Genomic DNA, 27,422 nt, shown 5'->3' on the forward strand with positions numbered 1-27,422 from the left:
TAAACATATACATATAAATATTTATTGCATTTCCATATCAAATGTCAATTCCAATTGCTAATTTTGCTCCATTTTGCTCCATTTTGCTCCGTTTTGCCACCACATCATGCCCATTAACGAGATTTGGCCTCGTTGTTGTTGCTTTGCTTTTGCTGGCCATTGAGCTCCAGTCATGGAGCACACAGCCTTCATTTGTAGTGGCCAAGGATTCACAACGTGTTGTTCCTCAATGACGCCTTCATGTTTGTTCGCTAACCACATTTATGTCGCCAACGACCATACCACGCTGAGTACATCGGTTCTCGTCCGATCACCGAAATTAAGCAGCGTCGGGCGCGGTTAGTACTTAGATGAGGGACCGCTTGGGAACACCGCGTGTTGTTGGCATCGTCCAAAACACTTTTTTACCTTATACGCCATTACGCCATTACGCCCTTTTCATATTTCTCTACTTCATATATCGTTCTTTAATTTTACAAATTTGTAAAATTGTGTCTGCATATAAACATATATAAGTATTTATTGCATTTCCATATCAAATGTCAATACCAATTGCTAATTTTGCTCCATTTTGCTCCGTTTTGCCACCACATCATGCCCATTAACGAGATTTGGCCTCGTTGTTGTTGCTTTGCTTTTGCTGGCCATTGAGCTCCAGTCATGGAGCACACAGCCTTCATTTGTAGTGGCCAAGGATTCACAACGTGTTGTTCCTCAATGACGCCTTCATGTTTGTTCGCTAACCACATTTATGTCGCCAACGACCATACCACGCTGAGTACATCGGTTCTCGTCCGATCACCGAAATTAAGCAGCGTCGGGCGCGGTTAGTACTTAGATGGGGGACCGCTTGGGAACACCGCGTGTTGTTGGCATCGTCCAAAACACTTTTTTACCTTATACGCCATTACGCCATTACGCCCTTTTCATATTTCTCTACTTCATATATCGTTCTTTAATTTTACAAATTTGTAAAATCGTGTCTGCATATAGACATATACATATAAATATTTATTGCATTTCCATATCAAATGTCAATTCCAATTGCTAATTTTGCTCCATTTTGCTCCATTTTGCTCCGTTTTGCCACCACATCATGCCCATTAACGAGATTTGGCCTCGTTGTTGTTGCTTTGCTTTTGCTGGCCATTGAGCTCCAGTCATGGAGCACACAGCCTTCATTTGTAGTGGCCAAGGATTCACAACGTGTTGTTCCTCAATGACGCCTTCATGTTTGTTCGCTAACCACATTTATGTCGCCAACGACCATACCACGCTGAGTACATCGGTTCTCGTCCGATCACCGAAATTAAGCAGCGTCGGGCGCGGTTAGTACTTAGATGGGGGACCGCTTGGGAACACCGCGTGTTGTTGGCATCGTCCAAAACACTTTTTTACCTTATACGCCATTACGCCATTACGCCCTTTTCATATTTCTCTACTTCATATATCGTTCTTTAATTTTACAAATTTGTAAAATTGTGTCTGCATATAAACATATATAAGTATTTATTGCATTTCCATATCAAATGTCAATACCAATTGCTAATTTTGCTCCATTTTGCTCCATTTTGCTCCATTTTGCTCCGTTTTGCCACCACATCATGCCCATTAACGAGATTTGGCCTCGTTGTTGTTGCTTTGCTTTTGCTGGCCATTGAGCTCCAGTCATGGAGCACACAGCCTTCATTTGTAGTGGCCAAGGATTCACAACGTGTTGTTCCTCAATGACGCCTTCATGTTTGTTCGCTAACCACATTTATGTCGCCAACGACCATACCACGCTGAGTACATCGGTTCTCGTCCGATCACCGAAATTAAGCAGCGTCGGGCGCGGTTAGTACTTAGATGGGGGACCGCTTGGGAACACCGCGTGTTGTTGGCATCGTCCAAAACACTTTTTTACCTTATACGCCATTACGCCATTACGCCCTTTTCATATTTCTCTACTTCATATATCGTTCTTTAATTTTACAAATTTGTAAAATCGTGTCTGCATATAAACATATACATATAAATATTTATTGCATTTCCATATCAAATGTCAATTCCAATTGCTAATTTTGCTTCATTTTGCTCCATTTTGCTCCATTTTGCTCCATTTTGCTCCGTTTTGCCACCACATCATGCCCATTAACGAGATTTGGCCTCGTTGTTGTTGCTTTGCTTTTGCTGGCCATTGAGCTCCAGTCATGGAGCACACAGCCTTCATTTGTAGTGGCCAAGGATTCACAACGTGTTGTTCCTCAATGACGCCTTCATGTTTGTTCGCTAACCACATTTATGTCGCCAACGACCATACCACGCTGAGTACATCGGTTCTCGTCCGATCACCGAAATTAAGCAGCGTCGGGCGCGGTTAGTACTTAGATGGGGGACCGCTTGGGAACACCGCGTGTTGTTGGCATCGTCCAAAACACTTTTTTACCTTATACGCCATTACGCCATTACGCCCTTTTCATATTTCTCTACTTCATATATCGTTCTTTAATTTTACAAATTTGTAAAATCGTGTCTGCATATAAACATATACATATAAATATTTATTGCATTTCCATATCAAATGTCAATACCAATTGCTAATTTTGCTCCATTTTGCTCCATTTTGCTCCATTTTGCTCCGTTTTGCCACCACATCATGCCCATCAACGAGATTTGGCCTCGTTGTTGTTGCTTTGCTTTTGCTGGCCATTGAGCTCCAGTCATGGAGCACACAGCCTTCATTTGTAGTGGCCAAGGATTCACAACGTGTTGTTCCTCAATGACGCCTTCATGTTTGTTCGCTAACTACATTTATGTCGCCAACGACCATACCACGCTGAGTACATCGGTTCTCGTCCGATCCCCGAAATTAAGCAGCGTCGGGCGCGGTTAGTACTTAGGTGAGGGACCGCTTGGGAACACCGCGTGTTGTTGGCATCGTCCAAAACACTTTTTTACCTTATACGCCATTACGCCATTACGCCCTTTTCATATTTCTCTACTTCATATATCGTTCTTTAATTTTACAAATTTGTAAAATCGTGTCTGCATATAAACATATACATATAAATATTTATTGCATTTCCATATCAAATGTCAATTCCAATTGCTAATTTTGCTCCATTTTGCTCCGTTTTGCCACCACATCATGCCCATTAACGAGATTTGGCCTCGTTGTTGTTGCTTTGCTTTTGCTGGCCATTGAGCTCCAGTCATGGAGCACACAGCCTTCATTTGTAGTGGCCAAGGATTCACAACGTGTTGTTCCTCAATGACGCCTTCATGTTTGTTCGCTAACCACATTTATGTCGCCAACGACCATACCACGCTGAGTACATCGGTTCTCGTCCGATCACCGAAATTAAGCAGCGTCGGGCGCGGTTAGTACTTAGGTGAGGGACCGCTTGGGAACACCGCGTGTTGTTGGCATCGTCCAAAACACTTTTTTACCTTATACGCCATTACGCCATTACGCCCTTTTCATATTTCTCTACTTCATATATCGTTCTTTAATTTTACAAATTTGTAAAATCGTGTCTGCATATAAACATATACATATAAATATTTATTGCATTTCCATATCAAATGTCAATTCCAATTGCTAATTTTGCTCCATTTTGCTCCGTTTTGCCACCACATCATGCCCATTAACGAGATTTGGCCTCGTTGTTGTTGCTTTGCTTTTGCTGGCCATTGAGCTCCAGTCATGGAGCACACAGCCTTCATTTGTAGTGGCCAAGGATTCACAACGTGTTGTTCCTCAATGACGCCTTCATGTTTGTTCGCTAACCACATTTATGTCGCCAACGACCATACCACGCTGAGTACATCGGTTCTCGTCCGATCACCGAAATTAAGCAGCGTCGGGCGCGGTTAGTACTTAGATGAGGGACCGCTTGGGAACACCGCGTGTTGTTGGCATCGTCCAAAACACTTTTTTACCTTATACGCCATTACGCCATTACGCCCTTTTCATATTTCTCTACTTCATATATCGTTCTTTAATTTTACAAATTTGTAAAATCGTGTCTGCATATAAACATATACATATAAATATTTATTGCATTTCCATATCAAATGTCAATTCCAATTGCTAATTTTGCTCCATTTTGCTCCATTTTGCTCCGTTTTGCCACCACATCATGCCCATTAACGAGATTTGGCCTCGTTGTTGTTGCTTTGCTTTTGCTGGCCATTGAGCTCCAGTCATGGAGCACACAGCCTTCATTTGTAGTGGCCAAGGATTCACAACGTGTTGTTCCTCAATGACGCCTTCATGTTTGTTCGCTAACCACATTTATGTCGCCAACGACCATACCACGCTGAGTACATCGGTTCTCGTCCGATCACCGAAATTAAGCAGCGTCGGGCGCGGTTAGTACTTAGATGAGGGACCGCTTGGGAACACCGCGTGTTGTTGGCATCGTCCAAAACACTTTTTTACCTTATACGCCATTACGCCATTACGCCCTTTTCATATTTCTCTACTTCATATATCGTTCTTTAATTTTACAAATTTGTAAAATTGTGTCTGCATATAAACATATATAAGTATTTATTGCATTTCCATATCAAATGTCAATACCAATTGCTAATTTTGCTCCATTTTGCTCCGTTTTGCCACCACATCATGCCCATTAACGAGATTTGGCCTCGTTGTTGTTGCTTTGCTTTTGCTGGCCATTGAGCTCCAGTCATGGAGCACACAGCCTTCATTTGTAGTGGCCAAGGATTCACAACGTGTTGTTCCTCAATGACGCCTTCATGTTTGTTCGCTAACCACATTTATGTCGCCAACGACCATACCACGCTGAGTACATCGGTTCTCGTCCGATCACCGAAATTAAGCAGCGTCGGGCGCGGTTAGTACTTAGATGGGGGACCGCTTGGGAACACCGCGTGTTGTTGGCATCGTCCAAAACACTTTTTTACCTTATACGCCATTACGCCATTACGCCCTTTTCATATTTCTCTACTTCATATATCGTTCTTTAATTTTACAAATTTGTAAAATCGTGTCTGCATATAAACATATACATATAAATATTTATTGCATTTCCATATCAAATGTCAATTCCAATTGCTAATTTTGCTCCATTTTGCTCCATTTTGCTCCGTTTTGCCACCACATCATGCCCATTAACGAGATTTGGCCTCGTTGTTGTTGCTTTGCTTTTGCTGGCCATTGAGCTCCAGTCATGGAGCACACAGCCTTCATTTGTAGTGGCCAAGGATTCACAACGTGTTGTTCCTCAATGACGCCTTCATGTTTGTTCGCTAACCACATTTATGTCGCCAACGACCATACCACGCTGAGTACATCGGTTCTCGTCCGATCACCGAAATTAAGCAGCGTCGGGCGCGGTTAGTACTTAGATGGGGGACCGCTTGGGAACACCGCGTGTTGTTGGCATCGTCCAAAACACTTTTTTACCTTATACGCCATTACGCCATTACGCCCTTTTCATATTTCTCTACTTCATATATCGTTCTTTAATTTTACAAATTTGTAAAATTGTGTCTGCATATAAACATATATAAGTATTTATTGCATTTCCATATCAAATGTCAATACCAATTGCTAATTTTGCTCCATTTTGCTCCATTTTGCTCCATTTTGCTCCGTTTTGCCACCACATCATGCCCATTAACGAGATTTGGCCTCGTTGTTGTTGCTTTGCTTTTGCTGGCCATTGAGCTCCAGTCATGGAGCACACAGCCTTCATTTGTAGTGGCCAAGGATTCACAACGTGTTGTTCCTCAATGACGCCTTCATGTTTGTTCGCTAACCACATTTATGTCGCCAACGACCATACCACGCTGAGTACATCGGTTCTCGTCCGATCACCGAAATTAAGCAGCGTCGGGCGCGGTTAGTACTTAGATGGGGGACCGCTTGGGAACACCGCGTGTTGTTGGCATCGTCCAAAACACTTTTTTACCTTATACGCCATTACGCCATTACGCCCTTTTCATATTTCTCTACTTCATATATCGTTCTTTAATTTTACAAATTTGTAAAATCGTGTCTGCATATAAACATATACATATAAATATTTATTGCATTTCCATATCAAATGTCAATTCCAATTGCTAATTTTGCTTCATTTTGCTCCATTTTGCTCCATTTTGCTCCATTTTGCTCCGTTTTGCCACCACATCATGCCCATTAACGAGATTTGGCCTCGTTGTTGTTGCTTTGCTTTTGCTGGCCATTGAGCTCCAGTCATGGAGCACACAGCCTTCATTTGTAGTGGCCAAGGATTCACAACGTGTTGTTCCTCAATGACGCCTTCATGTTTGTTCGCTAACCACATTTATGTCGCCAACGACCATACCACGCTGAGTACATCGGTTCTCGTCCGATCACCGAAATTAAGCAGCGTCGGGCGCGGTTAGTACTTAGATGGGGGACCGCTTGGGAACACCGCGTGTTGTTGGCATCGTCCAAAACACTTTTTTACCTTATACGCCATTACGCCATTACGCCCTTTTCATATTTCTCTACTTCATATATCGTTCTTTAATTTTACAAATTTGTAAAATCGTGTCTGCATATAAACATATACATATAAATATTTATTGCATTTCCATATCAAATGTCAATACCAATTGCTAATTTTGCTCCATTTTGCTCCATTTTGCTCCATTTTGCTCCGTTTTGCCACCACATCATGCCCATCAACGAGATTTGGCCTCGTTGTTGTTGCTTTGCTTTTGCTGGCCATTGAGCTCCAGTCATGGAGCACACAGCCTTCATTTGTAGTGGCCAAGGATTCACAACGTGTTGTTCCTCAATGACGCCTTCATGTTTGTTCGCTAACTACATTTATGTCGCCAACGACCATACCACGCTGAGTACATCGGTTCTCGTCCGATCCCCGAAATTAAGCAGCGTCGGGCGCGGTTAGTACTTAGGTGAGGGACCGCTTGGGAACACCGCGTGTTGTTGGCATCGTCCAAAACACTTTTTTACCTTATACGCCATTACGCCATTACGCCCTTTTCATATTTCTCTACTTCATATATCGTTCTTTAATTTTACAAATTTGTAAAATCGTGTCTGCATATAAACATATACATATAAATATTTATTGCATTTCCATATCAAATGTCAATTCCAATTGCTAATTTTGCTCCATTTTGCTCCGTTTTGCCACCACATCATGCCCATTAACGAGATTTGGCCTCGTTGTTGTTGCTTTGCTTTTGCTGGCCATTGAGCTCCAGTCATGGAGCACACAGCCTTCATTTGTAGTGGCCAAGGATTCACAACGTGTTGTTCCTCAATGACGCCTTCATGTTTGTTCGCTAACCACATTTATGTCGCCAACGACCATACCACGCTGAGTACATCGGTTCTCGTCCGATCACCGAAATTAAGCAGCGTCGGGCGCGGTTAGTACTTAGGTGAGGGACCGCTTGGGAACACCGCGTGTTGTTGGCATCGTCCAAAACACTTTTTTACCTTATACGCCATTACGCCATTACGCCCTTTTCATATTTCTCTACTTCATATATCGTTCTTTAATTTTACAAATTTGTAAAATCGTGTCTGCATATAAACATATACATATAAATATTTATTGCATTTCCATATCAAATGTCAATTCCAATTGCTAATTTTGCTCCATTTTGCTCCGTTTTGCCACCACATCATGCCCATTAACGAGATTTGGCCTCGTTGTTGTTGCTTTGCTTTTGCTGGCCATTGAGCTCCAGTCATGGAGCACACAGCCTTCATTTGTAGTGGCCAAGGATTCACAACGTGTTGTTCCTCAATGACGCCTTCATGTTTGTTCGCTAACCACATTTATGTCGCCAACGACCATACCACGCTGAGTACATCGGTTCTCGTCCGATCACCGAAATTAAGCAGCGTCGGGCGCGGTTAGTACTTAGATGAGGGACCGCTTGGGAACACCGCGTGTTGTTGGCATCGTCCAAAACACTTTTTTACCTTATACGCCATTACGCCATTACGCCCTTTTCATATTTCTCTACTTCATATATCGTTCTTTAATTTTACAAATTTGTAAAATCGTGTCTGCATATAAACATATACATATAAATATTTATTGCATTTCCATATCAAATGTCAATTCCAATTGCTAATTTTGCTCCATTTTGCTCCATTTTGCTCCGTTTTGCCACCACATCATGCCCATTAACGAGATTTGGCCTCGTTGTTGTTGCTTTGCTTTTGCTGGCCATTGAGCTCCAGTCATGGAGCACACAGCCTTCATTTGTAGTGGCCAAGGATTCACAACGTGTTGTTCCTCAATGACGCCTTCATGTTTGTTCGTTAACCACATTTATGTCGCCAACGACCATACCACGCTGAGTACATCGGTTCTCGTCCGATCACCGAAATTAAGCAGCGTCGGGCGCGGTTAGTACTTAGATGGGGGACCGCTTGGGAACACCGCGTGTTGTTGGCATCGTCCAAAACACTTTTTTACCTTATACGCCATTACGCCATTACGCCCTTTTCATATTTCTCTACTTCATATATCGTTCTTTAATTTTACAAATTTGTAAAATCGTGTCTGCATATAAACATATACATATAAATATTTATTGCATTTCCATATCAAATGTCAATACCAATTGCTAATTTTGCTCCATTTTGCTCCATTTTGCTCCGTTTTGCCACCACATCATGCCCATTAACGAGATTTGGCCTCGTTGTTGTTGCTTTGCTTTTGCTGGCCATTGAGCTCCAGTCATGGAGCACACAGCCTTCATTTGTAGTGGCCAAGGATTCACAACGTGTTGTTCCTCAATGACGCCTTCATGTTTGTTCGCTAACCACATTTATGTCGCCAACGACCATACCACGCTGAGTACATCGGTTCTCGTCCGATCACCGAAATTAAGCAGCGTCGGGCGCGGTTAGTACTTAGATGAGGGACCGCTTGGGAACACCGCGTGTTGTTGGCATCGTCCAAAACACTTTTTTACCTTATACGCCATTACGCCATTACGCCCTTTTCATATTTCTCTACTTCATATATCGTTCTTTAATTTTACAAATTTGTAAAATCGTGTCTGCATATAAACATATACATATAAATATTTATTGCATTTCCATATCAAATGTCAATTCCAATTGCTAATTTTGCTCCATTTTGCTCCATTTTGCTCCGTTTTGCCACCACATCATGCCCATTAACGAGATTTGGCCTCGTTGTTGTTGCTTTGCTTTTGCTGGCCATTGAGCTCCAGTCATGGAGCACACAGCCTTCATTTGTAGTGGCCAAGGATTCACAACGTGTTGTTCCTCAATGACGCCTTCATGTTTGTTCGCTAACCACATTTATGTCGCCAACGACCATACCACGCTGAGTACATCGGTTCTCGTCCGATCACCGAAATTAAGCAGCGTCGGGCGCGGTTAGTACTTAGATGGGGGACCGCTTGGGAACACCGCGTGTTGTTGGCATCGTCCAAAACACTTTTTTACCTTATACGCCATTACGCCATTACGCCCTTTTCATATTTCTCTACTTCATATATCGTTCTTTAATTTTACAAATTTGTAAAATCGTGTCTGCATATAAACATATACATATAAATATTTATTGCATTTCCATATCAAATGTCAATACCAATTGCTAATTTTGCTCCATTTTGCTCCATTTTGCTCCGTTTTGCCACCACATCATGCCCATTAACGAGATTTGGCCTCGTTGTTGTTGCTTTGCTTTTGCTGGCCATTGAGCTCCAGTCATGGAGCACACAGCCTTCATTTGTAGTGGCCAAGGATTCACAACGTGTTGTTCCTCAATGACGCCTTCATGTTTGTTCGCTAACCACAATTATGTCGTCAACGACCATACCACGCTGAGTACATCGGTTCTCGTCCGATCACCGAAATTAAGCAGCGTCGGGCGCGGTTAGTACTTAGATGGGGGACCGCTTGGGAACACCGCGTGTTGTTGGCATCGTCCAAAACACTTTTTTACCTTATACACGCCATTACGCCATTACGCCCTTTTCATATTTCTCTACTTCATATATCGTTCTTTAATTTTACAAATTTGTAAAATTGTGTCTGCATATAAACATATATAAGTATTTATTGCATTTCCATATCAAATGTCAATTCCAATTGCTAATTTTGTTCCATTTTGCTCCATTTTGCTCCGTTTTGCCACCACATCATGCCCATCAACGAGATTTGGCCTCGTTGTTGTTGCTTTGCTTTTGCTGGCCATTGAGCTCCAGTCATGGAGCACACAGCCTTCATTTGTAGTGGCCAAGGATTCACAACATGTTGTTCCTCAATGACGCCTTCATGTTTGTTCGCTAACCACATTTATGTCGCCAACGACCATACCACGCTGAGTACATCGGTTCTCGTCCGATCACCGAAATTAAGCAGCGTCGGGCGCGGTTAGTACTTAGATGTGGGACCGCTTGGGAACACCGCGTGTTGTTGGCATCGTCCAAAACAGCTTTTTACCTACCTTATACGCCATTACGCCATTACGCCCTTTTCATATTTCTCTACTTCATATATCGTTCTTTAATTTTACAAATTTGTAAAATTGTGTCTGCATATAAACATATATATAAGTATTTATTGCATTTCCATATCAAATGTCAATACCAATTGCTAATTTTGCTCCATTTTGCTCCGTTTTGCCACCACATCATGCCCATCAACGAGATTTGGCCTCGTTGTTGTTGCTTTACTTTTGCTGGCCATTGAGCTCCAGTCATGGAGCACACAGCCTTCATTTGTAGTGGCCAAGGATTCACAACGTGTTGTTCCTCAATGACGCCTTCATGTTTGTTCGCTAACCACATTTTTGTCGCCAACGACCATACCACGCTGAGTACATCGGTTCTCGTCCGATCACCGAAATTAAGCAGCGTCGGGCGCGGTTAGTACTTAGATGAGGGACCGCTTGGGAACACCGCGTGTTGTTGGCATCGTCCAAAACACTTTTTTACCTTATACGCCATTACGCCATTACGCCCTTTTCATATTTCTCTACTTCATATATCGTTCTTTAATTTTACAAATTTGTAAAATTGTGTCTGCATATAAACATATATAAGTATTTATTGCATTTCCATATCAAATGTCAATACCAATTGCTAATTTTGCTCCATTTTGCTCCATTTTGCTCCGTTTTGCCACCACATCATGCCCATTAACGAGATTTGGCCTCGTTGTTGTTGCTTTGCTTTTGCTGGCCATTGAGCTCCAGTCATGGAGCACACAGCCTTCATTTGTAGTGGCCAAGGATTCACAACGTGTTGTTCCTCAATGACGCCTTCATGTTTGTTCGCTAACCACATTTTTGTCGCCAACGACCATACCACGCTGAGTACATCGGTTCTCGTCCGATCACCGAAATTAAGCAGCGTCGGGCGCGGTTAGTACTTAGATGAGGGACCGCTTGGGAACACCGCGTGTTGTTGGCATCGTCCAAAACACTTTTTTACCTTATACGCCATTACGCCATTACGCCCTTTTCATATTTCTCTACTTCATATATCGTTCTTTAATTTTACAAATTTGTAAAATTGTGTCTGCATATAAACATATATAAGTATTTATTGCATTTCCATATCAAATGTCAATACCAATTGCTAATTTTGCTCCATTTTGCTCCATTTTGCTCCGTTTTGCCACCACATCATGCCCATTAACGAGATTTGGCCTCGTTGTTGTTGCTTTGCTTTTGCTGGCCATTGAGCTCCAGTCATGGAGCACACAGCCTTCATTTGTAGTGGCCAAGGATTCACAACGTGTTGTTCCTCAATGACGCCTTCATGTTTGTTCGCTAACCACATTTATGTCGCCAACGACCATACCACGCTGAGTACATCGGTTCTCGTCCGATCACCGAAATTAAGCAGCGTCGGGCGCGGTTAGTACTTAGATGGGGGACCGCTTGGGAACACCGCGTGTTGTTGGCATCGTCCAAAACACTTTTTTACCTTATACGCCATTGAACGAATACACTTGACTTTGATGGTGTTTAGTTGCGTATTGATTTCTATTCGTCTGAGCCTGGGTTTATATACCCAGACTCATGCATAATTTCAACCCCTAAATCTAGTGCGTCTATTGCTGGTTGTGTAAGGCTCAGCATTGGTCTATTACATATTCTTATCTTATCGCAGAGTTTGTAAGGCTCCCCGTCGGTCTCTTAGCTATTCTTATCCTATCGCTAAGGTTGTAAGGCTCAGCGTTCGTCTCTTACATATCTGACTTTGGGGTTGCAAGGGTTGGTGTCCATTTGTCTATTTGTAGAGTCTGTACATGTGACCCTTATCTTTTCCCAGCGCACTACCTGCTAATCATTATCTCTTTTGTCAAACAAAAATTGGGACCCGCTCGACATTTATATTAACATATATATTCGTTTTGTAAAATTTTAGTAGCTTTAGGTAGCTTTGAGCACTTTATTCGCAAAGTTTTGATTTTCTAGCTCTAGTGCCGTCGAAAATGTAGCTTTCCTGAATTGCCACGCCCCCACTGCTTTAAGATACATAATTTTTTGACAGTGTTTTTTTTTTCGCTTTAAAAATGTGAAGATTACATTTATATTTGGGTCATCGATAGAGTGGGTTATTATTTAGTATCCCAATTATTCTTAGTGAAGCTTCTAGCTCTTAAATTTTTGGATATATATGCTTTAGTGGGCTGCCTCGCCCCCCTGGGCGGAGATATATCCCTTTAGCTCTTTAGTCTTGGGTGATGAAACCGAGTATATATATGCGCAATCTCAAGTGTCTAGCATTACTAGTGCAATATATCGTATTAATAGCTTGAAAACTTTAGAATATTCAGGTGTGCCCGATTTTTTCACTCCTGCAATGGGCGTAGATATATCTGTCATAGCTTTTTGATCTTGGGTGATCAACGCGAATCTACGTTCAAAATTTCCAATTTCCTGCTTTTCAACTAAATCGATATCTAGGATACCGGAAACTGCATTTTCCGATTTGCCACGCTCCTATAAAAGTTGCAATTTTCCCTATAACTGTAACACTTATAAAGTATACACAAGTATATGTTTAAAATTTCAAGTCTCTAGCTCCTAGTAGAGAAATATTTTTAGAAAGCAAAAAATATTCTAACCTATTTACTTACTTAACTTACTTGTACTTAAAATTTCAGAAATATTTATACCATTTATATAAATTCATGTTCATGACATATCTCGAATTTAGTTTATTGACTTTAGTTTTCTTCGATGAGTTTCTATCGATGTTGCCTTTTGTGTCACAAGGCGTGAGTAAAGATGAGGAGCATGCTAGCCCGAAGTTTCTTAGATGGGCTCAAAATAGTTTCACTTGAATATTGGCAAAAAAAAACAAGTAAGAAAGCTCTAGTCGAGACTGCTCGACTACGAGATCCCCTGAACCCTTGGAGCAATAGATATTTCAATAATTTTTCGCGTCTTTCAGCTTACACAAGAAACACGCACACACACACACACACAGGCACGTACGCACACACAGGCACACATACACACACACGCATACAGACACACATACACACACACACGCATACACACACAAACGCATACACACACACATACACACACACATACACAAACACATACCCACACAAGCACCCACGCATAAACACGCATGGGCTGCAGTGTGCGCTTACTATGAGAACTTAATAGTTTAATAACTTTTTTTATGGACGTACGATCTTCATGAAACTTTCAGATTATGATTATAACATGAATATGCATGTAATTGCCAAAGCACAAGTCTCTAGTATTTGAAATACGCTTTTTACAAAAGTGAGGGTGAGGGGGTGAATTTAGAGGTGGGGGGTTAATTTTGACAAAAACCGAAATTGTATAAATTGCATGTAAGCATACATTAAAAATTTGGAGACTCTAGCAATAAAGGTGTAGAAGATATAATTTTATAACTGGTTTTTGATAAGGTTTTTTATCGATAAAAAAGATCGGGATGAGTTATCGATTTTTAATGATAAACTTGATATGCGCGCTGTAATTACGGACATTCTAAAAAAAATTTGAAGTCTCTAGCTCTTATATCTTCTGAAATCGACGCGTTCATACATACGGACAGACGGACAGACGGACAGACGGACGGACGGACAGACGGACAGACGGACAGACGGACAGACAGACGGACAGGGCCAAATCAACTCAGCTCGTCGCCCTGATCAAGAATATATATACTTTGTGGGGTCTGCCACGCCTCCTTCTGCCTGTTACATACATTTCAACAAAACCATTATACCCTGATTTCCCATTGAAAATGGGTTCAGGGTATAAAAAAAAAAAAAAATATATATATATATATGTATATATCGCTTTGCGAATCACATTATTATGTGCAGAGAGGTGTGAAATACAATTCCCTGGCAGCCATTGTTGCCTGCTGTCCTTTCAATTTACCTCGTTTACTTTCACTTGTCCGTTTTCATTATTATAGTGGAGTGGCGAGACCTTTGGCCGGGGTAGATGTTTGACCTTAGGGCAAATGAAATGCTAGTCGCGTTCATAAAGCAAATCCAGGTAATTGAATTTTCAAGCTGGTCAGAGCTTAAAAATTCAGTAGTAAACTGTCAGACTAACGTAGCCTTACCCTATACGCCTGGCGGGAGTCGGACGTATGTTCCACGGCGGCGATCAGCCGAGACAACAAAGACCCAATGCAAAGCAATTCAATATTTGTCATTCAGCTTTTACGTGAATACCTGAATTTCATTCTTTTCACATCTGCGAAAGTTAAATTAGAACAAAAATGTCGGCTCATTCATTGTATGTTTCGTTTCATTGCAATGCAATAAAACATAACGAGACTCCTTTAGTCAGATTCAATTTTATTCATATATAAAATGGTATAAAACGACATATTATAAACTATAGCTACTAGATCTTTTCAGTTAAGAGGAATGCTGATGCAGAATCAGAAATACAAGTAAAAGAAATGGCGAACATTTTTATACCCTCAGCCCATTTTCAATGGGAAATCAGGGTATAATGGTTTTGTTGAAATATATGTAACAGGCAGAAGGGGAGGCGTGGCAGACCCCACAAAGTATATATATTCTTTATCAGGGCGATGAGCTGAGTCGATTTGGCCCTGTCCGTCTGTCTGTCTGTCCATCTGTCTGTATGTAGAGACTAGAGACTTCAATTTTTATACCCTGAACCCATTTTCAATGGGAAATCAGGGTATAATGGTTTTGTTGAAATGTATGTAACAGGGAGAAGGAGGCGTGGAAGACCCCACAAAGTATATATATTCTTGATCAGGGCGACGAGCTGAGTTGATTTGGCCCTGTCCGTCTGTCTGTCCGTCTGTCCGTCTGTCCGTCTGTCCGTCCGTCCGTCTGTCCGTCTGTCCGTATGTATGAACGCGTCGATTTCAGAAGATATAAGAGCTAGAGACTTCAAATTTTTTTTTAAATGTTCGTAATTACAGCGCGCATATCAAGTTTATCATTAAAAATCGATAACTCATCCCGATCTTTTTTTATCGATAAAAACCCTTATCGAAAACCAGTTATAAAATTATATCTTCTACACCTTTATTGTTAGAGTCTCCAAATTTTTAATGTATGCTTATATGCAATTTATACAATTTCGGTTTTTGTTAAAATCACCCCCCACCTCTAAATTCACCCCCTCTCCCTCACTTTTGTAAAAAGCGTATTTCAAATACTAGAGACTTGTGCTTTAGCAATTATGTTATGTTATGTTATAATCATAATCTGAAAGTTTCATGAAGATCGTACGTCCATAAAAAAAGTTATTAAGCAATTAAGTTCTCATAGTAAGCGCACACTGCAGCCCATGCGTGTTTATGAGTGGGTGCTTATGTGTGTATGTGTTTGTGTATGTGTGTGTGTATGTGTGTGTGTGTGTATGCGTTTGTGTGAGTATGCGTGTGTGTTTGTGTATGTGTGTCTGTATGCGTGTGTGTGTATGTGTGCCTGTGTGTGCGTACGTGCCTGTGTGTGTGTGCGTGTTTCTTGTGTAAGCTAAAAGTCGCGAAAAATTATTGAAATATCTATTGCTCCAAGGGTTCAGGGGATCTCGTAGTCGAGCAGTCTCGACTAGAGCTTTCTTACTTGTTTTTTTAAATTGCGTATATATAGCGCGCATGTCGAGTTTATCTTCAACAAACGATAACTCATCCCGTTATTTTGTTATCAATTAAAACCCTTATCGAAAATAAGTTTTAAAACAAGTAAGAAAGCTCTAGTCGAGACTGCTCGACTACGAGATCCCCTGAACCCTTGGAGCAATAGATATTTCAATAATTTTTCGCGTCTTTCAGCTTACACAAGAAACACGCACACACACACGCACGTACGCACACACAGGCATACATACACACACACGCATACAGACACACATACACACACACATACACACACACACACGCATACACACACAAACGCATACACACACACACATACACACACACATACACAAACACATACACAAACACATACACACACATACACAAACATTTACATACATATACACAAGCATAAACACGCATGGGCGGCAGTGAGCGCTTACTATGAGAAATTAATTGTTTAATAACTTTTTTTATGGACGTATGATCTTCATGAAACTTTCAGATTATGATTATAACATGAATATGCATGTAATTGCCAAAGCACAAGTCTCTAGTATTTGAAATACGCTTTTTACAAAAGTGAGGGTGAGGGGGTGAATTTAAGGGTGGGGGGTAAATTTTAACAAAAACCGAAATTGTATAAATTGCATATAAGTATACATTAAAAATTTGGAGACTCTAGCAATAAAGGTGTAGAAGATATAATTTTATAACTGGTTTTCGATAAGGTTTTTATCGATAAAAAAAGATCGGGATGAGTTATCGATTTTTAATGATAAACTTGATATGCGCGCTGTAATAACGGACATTTTAAAAAAAAATTGAAGTCTCTAGCTCTTATATCTTCTGAAATCGACGCGTTCATACATATGGACAGACGGACAGACGGACAGACAGACGGACAGGGCCAAATCAACTCAGCTCGTCACCCTGATCAAGAATATATATACTTTGTGGGGTCTGCCACGCCTCCTTCTCCCTGTTACATACATTTCAACAAAACCATTATACCCTGATTTCCCATTGAAAATGGGTTCAGGGTATAATGAGATCTCCTACATCTTTCAAGCTAGAGTCTCCACATTTTAAATATATATTGTATTTAGATGCATTTCATACAATTTCAATTTTTGTTAAAATCTATATCCACCCCCTCACCACTAGGTTTGTAAAACGCGTATTTCAAATACTAGATACTTGTGATTTGGCAAATGGTTGCATTTCAATGTTTTAGTCACGATCTCAAAGTTTCATAAAGAGAGTTCATCGACAAGAAAAGTTATTAACAAATTAAGTTCCTGTAGTATGACCATACAGCAGCCCATACGTGTTTATGCGTGGTTGGATGCAGTATTAACTAGAGCTTTCTAACTTGTTATACCCTGAACCCATTTTCAATGGGAAATCAGGGTATAATGGTTTTGTTGAAATGTATGTAACAGGCAGAAGGAGGCGTGGCAGACCCCACAAAGTATATATATTCTTGATCAGGGCGACGAGCTGAGTTGATTTGGCCCTGTCCGTCTGTCTGTCCGTCTGTCCGTCCGTCCGTCTGTCCGTCTGTCCGTATGTATGAACGCGTCGATTTCAGAAGATATAAGAGCTAGAGACTTCAAATTTTTTTTAAAATGTCCGTAATTACAGCGCGCATATCAAGTTTATCATTAAAAATCGATAACTCATCCCGATCTTTTTTTATCGATAAAAACCTTATCGAAAACCAGTTATAAAATTATATCTTCTACACCTTTATTGCTAGAGTCTCCAAATTTTTAATGTATACTTATATGCAATTTATACAATTTCGGTTTTTGTTAAAATTTACCCCCACCCTTAAATTCACCCCCTCACCCTCACTTTTGTAAAAAGCGTATTTCAAATACTAGAGACTTGTGCTTTGGCAATTACATGCATTTCCATGTTATAATCATAATCTGAAAGTTTCATGAAGATCGTACGTCCATAAAAAAAGTTATTAAACTATTAAGTTCTCATAGTAAGCGCACACTGCAGCCCATGCGTGTTTATGCGTGGGTGCTTGTGTGTGTATGTGTATGTGTATGTATGTGGGTGTGTATGTGAGTGTGTATGCGTTTGTGTCTGTATGCGTGTGTGTGTCTGTATGCGTGTGTGTGTATGTATGCCTGTGTGTGCGTACGTGCGTGTGTGTGTGCGTGTTTCTTGTGTAAGCTGAAAGACGCGAAAAATTATTGAAATATCTATTGCTCCAAGGGTTCAGGGGATCTCGTAGTCGAGCAGTCTCGACTAGAGCTTTCTTACTTGTTTTGAAAGTGAATTAGTTATTGTGTTTTAGACGAGGCGACTCAGAATACTTGAAATCTGAGGTCGCCACACCATCTAAGCTACATACATATATATTTAATAATTCCTGCACACAATTCATGACAAGAAACTAAAAAATTTCGTTCATTTTTATACTCATTCACGAATTGAGTTCTAGAGACTGATATTTAATCTGGTATCTCTAAAATGCTAAGATTGTTATATCTGATTTCGAGCTAAGAGCTAGAAAGCTTTTAATGGTGAATTATTGTTAAGCTCATATCAAGAGCAATAATTATCTCTGAGCATTCATTAAGAGCATGAAAAATTGGATCGAATTAAATCGTCATTTGTACAAATCCTGATAAGTTTCGTTCAGTATAAGTGAAAGATATTCAAGGTGTGTTGGGGACTCTGCAGTATCGATGGAAGGAAATGTAGTCATGTGAGTCTGTAACGAAATAGAATGGAAAACATTGCAATGATTCGAATCGTGTGATTAACTATGAAACATATTCTGCGCGCGATCGCGCCATTATCATCGCGTGATAAATCACTTGACATTACAACGGAAATGTGAGCTTCAGCTAGATTTGCCAGATATAAATAGTATGTTTAATGTTTAGTAACAGGTCCATCTCCTTATTATTAGGTGCAATCTGACAAAAATGTGTGATTGCTATCGAATGATTCGAACGTCATATGCAATTAAATAAATGAGGTATAAAAGTGCCAAACCGTACTGCATAAATATCATTGCGAAGCTGAAAGCATACGAAGTGGGTCAAAATGAAGTTTCTCTACCCATTGTGTATCGTGATTTTATTGGCAATTTGCTCGAGTGCTCTAAAGTATATATTCGTTCCTGAAAACGAGGATTTCTTTCAAGATTGTCCAAATGAAAAAAGTAATGTTCTCAATGTGAACCAAGCCGCCGATATGTCACATATGACATTTACGATACATGATGATGTCATATTAGTTTCGGGAAATGCTACTTACACCTGGATGATTGAAGTGGGGGATCGCATTCAAGTACTTTTTGCTCTTATGATATACATATGATTGAAAACCATAATTAATATTTTCTTTATCTTAGGCCTCTTTTACATCGCTTAAATATGATCGTGGAATGTGGCAGCAAACACCATACAGCATGAAAATCCGCGACTTTGTACCAGCCCTGTACGACAGGAATCTTGACTTTTACAAGTACTGGACAAGCCATATAATTAATAAGGATGAAATCAGACACACAATGTTTTACCCAGGAGTAGGTATACTACGACTTTGCTTTTCCCCAATTAATGATCATTTCAAATAGACTATATTGATTCACGAGCCTTTTGACGTAAACGTGACAATTGAATCCAATGGAATGCCCATAAATGGCCGCTACAAGTTTACTACCATCATAAAGGCCTTTGACTCCAACAATGTGCAGCGTGACACATACGTCTGCTTCGAAGTAATAGGCGACGTTAACAGGCTGTAGATGAGAAGAAGGGAATGCACTTTGTTCAACACTAACCTATAAAGAACAATATACGCATTGATTAGCTCTTGAATGTTTTACTGACTATTGATAATGTCGATCTGTCCCTAATCATATTCCGTATTGATTGAAGGCACCTACATATGTACCCCATAGAAAAGTTGCATGTACATACCCTACGTGCATGGTTAACGAAACTTCTGAACATTTCCTTTTCCCTGTCAAACGTGGAACTCACTTATGGTACATTGAACTTTCTTCAGGTCTCGCAAGTAACAGTCAGATATCACTCAAAGGCAGCAAATACTTTTCACTCACACTTTGAGAAAAAAGTCTGTGTGCGCCATTTCTGTAACTAACCTTTAACTAGATCGATCAGACTCAGACGATGTTTCCTTTCTCCTAACTGCTCTCCCAGACGTTTTTCTTGACTTCAATGCAACAAAACGTCATTTGTGTATCTGTGTTGGTATGTACGTATGTGAGTTGCATGTGAATGTGAAAGGGGGAAGACTGTTTGCAAAAACTTTTTTAGTTATTCGACAACTATATGGCGTAACCAAGGAGCAACACGTTGCGAATCCTTGGTCATTTCAAATGAAGGCTGTGTGCTCCATGACTGGAGCTCAATGGCTCAATCTAGTATTCTAAATTTGAACTATATGCGCATCACATAACGGTATTGTATTGTAACATAGCTTTGATTTCTAAGGAATAGTCTGATAAATCTCGAATTATTTTCCCTCATCGTGACCGAAAAAGTAAAAATAGCCTTTGGGCCCTTTGGATTGTTTACCTAACATATTTGTTTGTAATCAGCGATAAATGGTTTGGTTTGCCATGTTGACGCATCTTTTATTTGTTACATGTTTGCAGCAGGGACCTTCATATCGATAGTCATAAGCAAAGCAGGTGCTGGGGAGGACTTGGACTGTTGACAAAAGGAAAATCATTGTCGGAAGCAAACGAGTCTGCCTGGCAAAGTTGCGTCATTTTTCCATTAGTGGGCTGGGCACATTCAGTGAAATATTAAATGTAGCCAGTCTTATATATGTATGCTTGCTCTTATATGCATACACATAGATGTGCATGGGTGTGCTTGTATCATGGGATGTTCTATGCTAATCGGAACAACAGCCAAAAATTTGCATTTTACAGCTTTAGGCGCTGGCTTTCAACGCCTGCTAAGCCAGTTGAGCTAGTTGGTTCAGCTCCCACTCTGTGATGACAAATTGTTCCTGTGTCCAGTCTGACGTATTGTGGGGCTTTCAAAAGTGAGAAGCCTTGAGCCTGGGGCATCTGCTATTCAAAGCAACTGACAAACTGTATGAGGGACTTACGTTTGGACATTGCTAATGCTCACATATGCCATCCTGCTGCACACATACATACAAGTGTGTGTGCCCGTTCCAGGCAAATACTTTGATTTACTCTCCTTGACGACATCTTCATGTCATATTCATGTGCCTTCCAACGGACATCTCAATTCTCGCCTTAAATGCATTATTAATTGCAGTAAAGTCGTTCAAACAAGCTTCAGCCAACCCAGACTTTGTGCCACTGACTCACAAGTTAGCCACCTTAGTTAACATTAAGGTTCTACCTTGATACGAACAGGCGAACATTGAATAGTAAGTAATAATAGCAAATACCTTAAAGAAAGTTCAGACATGTATAGAGCAAAGGCCCCTAAGACCTCAAGCAGGAAAAGTCGATTTTTGAAGACAAACTGACGTTAGATTAAAGCCATATAGTATGGTAGTATAGTATATATTCTATTCAAATACCTCTGAGACTTCAAGCATCAAATGTTATCGATTTTTTAAGACAAACTTAATTTCCAAGGAGTGACTGACATCAACATCGCCTGACGGTCAACATCGCCTCGGCTCGGGATTTTGATTAAAGCCATATAGAATATTCGCTGTGGCTAGGCTACGTCTCCTTCTGCCTGTTGCACACATTTGCGAAAAACATTATGCTCTTCAGGGAATACAAACTTAAATTCAGTTGCCTTTTATCATCGACAAGCAACCAGAAACAGTTGGCCAAACGGCCTAGACAATAGCCCGAAATATATTCCAACAATTGTATGGCTAACAGATGCAGCTGCATTTGTGGCCGATGAAAGGCAACAAACCCAATGCAAGACTGAGTTGTGGCCACACACACATATACACACACGAGCATACACACACACATACATACAGAGACACGTAAAAGGAACAGACACAGCCCATGCCAGTGAGCTTACCAAAATGGCAAATAGGGTCAGCACACATATTCCCAAAAACATATATACACCAACACACATGCACATACACACACGTACACACATACATATAGAACAGCAACAGTAATCAGCTGCAGCAATAGTAAATAAAGCGAAGCTACGCAACATTCATTTGAAACTCATGGAATTGGCGCATAAATTCAGCGCTCGTGCTTTGACAGCCCGCATCCCAGATGCTGGATATTAACTGTCTGCCATGTTGACAGCTGCAATAATTTGTATCCAAATAGTCGACTGTGCCTTGTCGCAGAGCAAACTCCGCTCTTAATTTGTTTAAGGCCTGGCTAACTGATGCGAAAGATCATTTATTTCACCACTTTAGTGGAGAGTTAAGAGAGTCTTCTGGTTTTGTTCCATCTCGGATAGTTGGTCACACCGTTTGGATAGGATTTATCAATGATCCATGTCTAATTTACGCTCTAAATATATTTGAGCTTAATCAATGATTCATGTCCAGTAGATCAATCGAAAAATCAAGACAATGATATATAAATACATTATGAGTACTCACTAGCCCGTTTCAGCTCTAAAACTATTGATTACGAATTCCATCTGGGATTATGGGTAGCACCTTCTGCATATGATTTTTCAATTATCTATGTCTAGTTTAAACTCCTTTTTCTAGAGACTCACACTTGAAATCTAGGAAATACTATTTCTGGTATCACATAAATTCTATTGTAAGTTGTAATTTTGTTAATCCGATTATTTAGATACAGTTCATCTACTCAAAATTATCTACCCTGGATCAAATAAATGATTAGTTATTTTAAAGGTGGCGCATATCGAAATTACACAAGGATTTTCACAGTCTTGGAATTTAGTTACTTTTGGTTTTTACATTAATGTAGGTTCCTCAGTACATCTTCTACGTGTTGGCTGAAAATGTATATTAAGAGTCGAGTCCATTCAGATTTGGTTTCTTAAAATCACATTCGAAGAAGCATAATAACCAATTGATTTACCATCAATTCTAGAAATAAGTGTCAGGTATCAGTAAGCGCTGTTGAGTTCTTAAAGCACAATTTGAATCTTTTGGTTCGTAATGGCAAAGCTCATACCAATGAAATACATTCCACCAAAAGACATCTTAGCCTTTTCCTATGCAATTCATTGAGAAGTTTTTCTACTTTACTCATAAATTGCAATCAGTAAAACTTTAGGGAATATAAAGTTCATTTACCAAATGTTCGACTCGAAAATATTTTTTGCTGGATCCTTTTATCCAATGAATTTCACTGTGTCTGCTAGGGTATGCGAACAGTGAAAGGCCGTTTGCAAAGCCTTGACTGCCGTTGAATTTAAGTGAAGAGGTCAAATGCTAAATTTCAATTGCGAGCCTCGCATCCCACAGCGGAATTTTACATTTTCGATGCACAAGTACCTGCGCAAATGTTGCTGTAAAGGCATTAGTAGCTAGCAGGAGGAGCAGCAGCAGCAGGAGCGGGAGGAGCAGCAATAGCTGCATTGCCAGCAACTGTCTCTCTCTCTTTCCCGCTCCCTCTAGTTCTTTTGCAGCGAATGCAAACGCAGTGAACCGCAGGTAACATGAATGCCATTATCAGCTCATCGTCATTAGGCAGGTGTTGGGCGTGAATGGGCGTGTCACGGTGGGCGGTGCATTCGGCACTTTTGCACTGCAAATGCTGCTGCTGCTGCTGCTGCTTCTTCTCGTCTGTCAGCTGCGCTTAGCTGGAAGCTTGGCCCATTAGTTTATTGATTTTTGGGCTTACCAATTGAATATTTTTACATGTTTTAGCTTTCACTCACCTATAAATTAAATGCCCTCGACTAATTGTCATTTATCGACACTGATATGCAGGGGAAGCACAAAATGAGTCCACTTTTTATGCTTCATTCCTTTGAACACATTAAGATTTATGCATACTGTAAATTCATTTCTGGATACTGAATGCACTGCTCTCTCGCTGCTATTTCAATGGCAGAGAGACAAGTGCAGCAACCGCTGTGTTGTGGCCCCATGGGCAGGTGTAAAGGCCGCAGGGTCAGCGTATTTCGCTGTGTTGCCTGGACCGAGCTCGGACCAAACAAAGTCCGGGGCAAACCAGTTGGCGTTTTCCTAATGCAAATTGTGTGTCGCCTTCGTGGCTTTTTTCTGCATCGTGTTTGTATTTGCTTTGCTGTTGTCTGTTTGCTACCCTGTAACCATCGAGGGATGCAATTGATGCAGCCAGAGATGGGTATACCCATCTTGAGTGTACTATACAGTTAGCTGGTTTCTGATAGTCCTCCCCTTGCAGACTAATTGAAGTCAAATTATTTTAATTATTTTACAAAGTTGTGTAATCAGTCTTCATGGCTATATAAATTAGGATGCATTTATGCAGACATCTTTGTATTAGTATTATGAGGTATATAATATATATAATTTATTCCCCTTCAACAGAATCAGTTAAGTTCATGCAAGTTAGTTCAACAAATGCAAAATGATTATTATGATTAATTGAAATATAATTATTAATATATTATGATATGGTTAAACATACATACATATATGCGTGCCTGAGGTTCGGAGCATCTAAGAGCTTCAACTGTAGTTGGTTGCATAGGCTCCTCTCCAACTCAGGTAGATCAAGTTCGCTTTAAATAATCGAAAACTTTTTAGTTTCCATAAAAACGATCAATACTATCGAGCTTCACTAAATAAATCCAAAAATTAGAGCTGCCAAGCTTCGTAATTAGTTGTATGTTATCCCCAACGATATGACATATGTGATTTTATACAATTTCGATCCATAAGGAATGCACACTTTGTGTCAAGTAATATAATTGGGAAATCGATTATTTGCTGCTGGAATAGTTAGCTGGTACTTTCATATAGGATAGGTTACTCTGCGGATAAGGAATGGACGGCCGGGAAGTGGATGTTCCAGGCTGCGGAAGACAAACTTTGATTACTTGATTTGAAAGAGGTGTTTCTTAGTCGATCAGTCCCGACTGGAGCGTTTTACTTGTTTTGGGTTGACCGTGTTGTTTGTCATGCATTTAATTTGCAACGTTTTTGTGCATCTGCCCCCAACACCAATAACAAGTGAAACCAATTTAATCGCGCTATTTCCCTTTCTGTCTCTTTTCCTCTCTCTCCTCTCACCTCTCCCTGCCTCTGACTCTGTCTCTGTCGCTTGTCTTGGGTCAATTCTCATTGCATTTCGGTGACTTTGATTGATACCAGAAAAATTCGTTAGTGATTCGTTAGAGAGCTGCTAATACGACCTTGATTGATTGGCTCAACTCCAGCGTGAATAGTCGGAATAGAAAACGCAATGCAAAGGATTTGACCAACTTGTGGCTTTTAAATATCACGAGCTGCTTGTGTGTGTTTAATCCAGCATTAATGTATAAGTCCGAGGTCGAATTGACTTTAAAAGTAATATTAAAACTCACGATTAAAGGGAGATTTTATGTATACGATTGATTCCCGTATTTATGTTCCGGCTGCTTGGCTGTCAGAGAATACATCTTGATGAGCACTTATTAATTGACTCAAGCTCTTATTGCACTATAGAGCTTACTCTTTAAGCGGGTAAATAAAATATAACTCAAGTCATTTAGATTAAAGGTTTCGGAGCGTTTCAGTCGATCAATATGAACAGAACTATTGAATATTATTAGTTATGTGTTTTATGTATTGGATGTTTTATCAAAATTATGTTTTGAGTTCTCCGATTGTAGAAAGCTTTGTTCATTCCGAATAGGCACCGGTATATGAAACATACATATTGTCTACCCTATATATGTATGTACCTCAGGAAACCAAGTCATTAGCTACAATAATGATGGAATGTTATGAGTTCCTGTGGAGAGAGGGACACACAGCAAATCGGAAGTTGAACCAAACAAACATACACTTATCATTCTGTGAATGAATCTATAAAAATTTGAGTTACTGGAAAATAAATTAAAAATTTTAGTTGTAAGTCATATTTATTTGCCCTTCATCTTCATACCTTCACTGCTATTTTCGAGCAGTGATAGACAAGAAATAAACATACAAGTAATTATGATATACTAGCTCATTCGGTTCTTAGATACTCTCAACCTGTAGCCAAACATAAGTATTTAATTTGTGTAGCTATCAGAATTTATTGCTTACATAGAGAAAAGAAAATAGCAATTAATCGTCCTATTCTAGCAGATTTATATGTAAACATTTTATGAGTTTGGGAAATCTGCTTTGCCGCCTTCCCTTACCCATTTATCCATTTACCCATTTACCCATCGCTTAAAGGTCACGACATGACAAGCATTTGAATAACATATACGTAACAATGCGTGAAGCTGGGTCAAATCTGGGTAACCCACACAATTGCGATAATTGCGAGTAAATGTTTTAAAATTAATTTTTATTGTCAATTTGTCTTGCTGTACCTAGGCGCCTTGTGCGATAAGTAATTGCTTGCAGTTGTGCTATCCGTAAATAAATGAGTTTAATGCGTGTGTATGTGTGTGTGTGTGTGCGCGCCATTGAGCAGGCAAGTGTTACTAATTACGCCTCGGGAGTTTACTGATATATAGCCACTTGAGACCGCAGGAGACTTCGCCACATGCGACATTAATAATTTAATCGGAAGGCGTCGCGACATTCCGCCCACCTCGTGCAACAATTGCGACGTGCTTGAAGCATTCTTAACGGTAATTATCAAACACAGCCTGCGTGGGGTATTCAAGATTTATATTTCGGTGCGTTTCTATAAAATAGAATAGAATATTCATAGGGAACATTAATTTAGTTAATTAAGCTTAGCAAACGGAAGGCTATTTATAAAGACTTGTATATATCAATTCAGATCATTCTGCTGGTCATATATTGAAATTGAATTTAATTTTAATTTATTGAATAAATATATTCGAAGTGGTGAATATATTCCCTCTATGGAATGGATGAGCATTGAAAGACTTAGTTTTAAGGATTTGCTTTCCCGACTGTTAGCTCATTTCTGAGAAGTATTATCACAGAGAAGACAATCTGAACACCAAGTCAAAACATCAAACAATTTGTATTCCTACTTACGAATGAATACAATATGTACCAATTTTGCCCATTTTAATATATCTCATTCTATATTCCATCACTTTTAATCCAAAGTAATATTTGGATTTTATTTGAACTTTATCTAATTTTCTGCGTGTTGTTTATGTATTGATTAGAGCCTGAACAATAATTTACTTCATATGAGTTGTATGCCAACCTTACCTTAATAATAACTGGTTTGAATTGACTTTAAGTTACATGAACAT

At 39.9% G+C, this 27,422-nt stretch overlaps 1 protein-coding gene, 12 non-coding genes and 12 pseudogenes across 13 annotated transcripts; all 25 read left to right on the forward strand.

Annotated features, from left to right (window-relative positions):
• The first annotated feature begins 268 nt into the window (after positions 1 to 268).
• LOC149270837 (5S ribosomal RNA) lies at positions 269 to 387 on the forward strand (annotated as a pseudogene).
• A 369-nt stretch (positions 388 to 756) lies between these two features.
• On the forward strand, positions 757 to 875 carry LOC149270838 (5S ribosomal RNA). The gene has a single exon (XR_016268786.1). It is a non-coding gene; the product is annotated as a 5S ribosomal RNA (ribosomal RNA).
• Positions 876 to 1,258: 383 nt separating this feature from the next.
• Positions 1,259 to 1,377, forward strand: LOC149270839 (5S ribosomal RNA). Its single transcript, XR_016268787.1, has one exon. It is a non-coding gene; the product is annotated as a 5S ribosomal RNA (ribosomal RNA).
• Positions 1,378 to 1,766: 389 nt separating this feature from the next.
• On the forward strand, positions 1,767 to 1,885 carry LOC149270840 (5S ribosomal RNA). Its single transcript, XR_016268789.1, has one exon. It is a non-coding gene; the product is annotated as a 5S ribosomal RNA (ribosomal RNA).
• Positions 1,886 to 2,288: 403 nt separating this feature from the next.
• LOC149270841 (5S ribosomal RNA) lies at positions 2,289 to 2,407 on the forward strand. Its single transcript, XR_016268790.1, has one exon. It is a non-coding gene; the product is annotated as a 5S ribosomal RNA (ribosomal RNA).
• Positions 2,408 to 2,800: 393 nt separating this feature from the next.
• Positions 2,801 to 2,919, forward strand: LOC149270842 (5S ribosomal RNA; annotated as a pseudogene).
• A 373-nt stretch (positions 2,920 to 3,292) lies between these two features.
• On the forward strand, positions 3,293 to 3,411 carry LOC149270843 (5S ribosomal RNA; annotated as a pseudogene).
• Positions 3,412 to 3,784: 373 nt separating this feature from the next.
• On the forward strand, positions 3,785 to 3,903 carry LOC149270844 (5S ribosomal RNA; annotated as a pseudogene).
• A 383-nt stretch (positions 3,904 to 4,286) lies between these two features.
• On the forward strand, positions 4,287 to 4,405 carry LOC149270845 (5S ribosomal RNA; annotated as a pseudogene).
• Positions 4,406 to 4,774: 369 nt separating this feature from the next.
• On the forward strand, positions 4,775 to 4,893 carry LOC149270846 (5S ribosomal RNA). The gene has a single exon (XR_016268791.1). It is a non-coding gene; the product is annotated as a 5S ribosomal RNA (ribosomal RNA).
• A 383-nt stretch (positions 4,894 to 5,276) lies between these two features.
• On the forward strand, positions 5,277 to 5,395 carry LOC149270847 (5S ribosomal RNA). Its single transcript, XR_016268792.1, has one exon. It is a non-coding gene; the product is annotated as a 5S ribosomal RNA (ribosomal RNA).
• Positions 5,396 to 5,784: 389 nt separating this feature from the next.
• LOC149270848 (5S ribosomal RNA) lies at positions 5,785 to 5,903 on the forward strand. The gene has a single exon (XR_016268793.1). It is a non-coding gene; the product is annotated as a 5S ribosomal RNA (ribosomal RNA).
• A 403-nt stretch (positions 5,904 to 6,306) lies between these two features.
• On the forward strand, positions 6,307 to 6,425 carry LOC149270849 (5S ribosomal RNA). The gene has a single exon (XR_016268794.1). It is a non-coding gene; the product is annotated as a 5S ribosomal RNA (ribosomal RNA).
• A 393-nt stretch (positions 6,426 to 6,818) lies between these two features.
• LOC149270850 (5S ribosomal RNA) lies at positions 6,819 to 6,937 on the forward strand (annotated as a pseudogene).
• Positions 6,938 to 7,310: 373 nt separating this feature from the next.
• Positions 7,311 to 7,429, forward strand: LOC149270851 (5S ribosomal RNA; annotated as a pseudogene).
• Positions 7,430 to 7,802: 373 nt separating this feature from the next.
• On the forward strand, positions 7,803 to 7,921 carry LOC149270852 (5S ribosomal RNA; annotated as a pseudogene).
• A 383-nt stretch (positions 7,922 to 8,304) lies between these two features.
• LOC149270853 (5S ribosomal RNA) lies at positions 8,305 to 8,423 on the forward strand. The gene has a single exon (XR_016268795.1). It is a non-coding gene; the product is annotated as a 5S ribosomal RNA (ribosomal RNA).
• A 383-nt stretch (positions 8,424 to 8,806) lies between these two features.
• On the forward strand, positions 8,807 to 8,925 carry LOC149270854 (5S ribosomal RNA; annotated as a pseudogene).
• A 383-nt stretch (positions 8,926 to 9,308) lies between these two features.
• On the forward strand, positions 9,309 to 9,427 carry LOC149270855 (5S ribosomal RNA). Its single transcript, XR_016268796.1, has one exon. It is a non-coding gene; the product is annotated as a 5S ribosomal RNA (ribosomal RNA).
• Positions 9,428 to 9,810: 383 nt separating this feature from the next.
• LOC149270856 (5S ribosomal RNA) lies at positions 9,811 to 9,929 on the forward strand. Its single transcript, XR_016268798.1, has one exon. It is a non-coding gene; the product is annotated as a 5S ribosomal RNA (ribosomal RNA).
• A 381-nt stretch (positions 9,930 to 10,310) lies between these two features.
• LOC149270857 (5S ribosomal RNA) lies at positions 10,311 to 10,429 on the forward strand (annotated as a pseudogene).
• Positions 10,430 to 10,804: 375 nt separating this feature from the next.
• On the forward strand, positions 10,805 to 10,923 carry LOC149270858 (5S ribosomal RNA; annotated as a pseudogene).
• A 379-nt stretch (positions 10,924 to 11,302) lies between these two features.
• LOC149270859 (5S ribosomal RNA) lies at positions 11,303 to 11,421 on the forward strand (annotated as a pseudogene).
• A 379-nt stretch (positions 11,422 to 11,800) lies between these two features.
• Positions 11,801 to 11,919, forward strand: LOC149270860 (5S ribosomal RNA). Its single transcript, XR_016268797.1, has one exon. It is a non-coding gene; the product is annotated as a 5S ribosomal RNA (ribosomal RNA).
• Positions 11,920 to 19,144: 7,225 nt separating this feature from the next.
• LOC108610241 (uncharacterized) lies at positions 19,145 to 19,961 on the forward strand. Its single transcript, XM_018002229.2, has 3 exons — positions 19,145 to 19,410; positions 19,475 to 19,648; positions 19,700 to 19,961. The coding sequence occupies exons 1-3, from the start codon at positions 19,165 to 19,167 to the stop codon at positions 19,868 to 19,870; spliced, it is 591 nt and encodes a 196-aa protein (XP_017857718.1). The 5' UTR covers positions 19,145 to 19,164; the 3' UTR covers positions 19,871 to 19,961.
• The last annotated feature ends 7,461 nt before the right edge of the window (positions 19,962 to 27,422 follow it).

Source organism: Drosophila arizonae, chromosome 2 (assembly GCF_054131065.1).
Source record: "Drosophila arizonae isolate 15081-1271.41 chromosome 2, UAZ_ARI_1.0, whole genome shotgun sequence".
Taxonomy (NCBI): domain Eukaryota; kingdom Metazoa; phylum Arthropoda; class Insecta; order Diptera; family Drosophilidae; genus Drosophila; species Drosophila arizonae.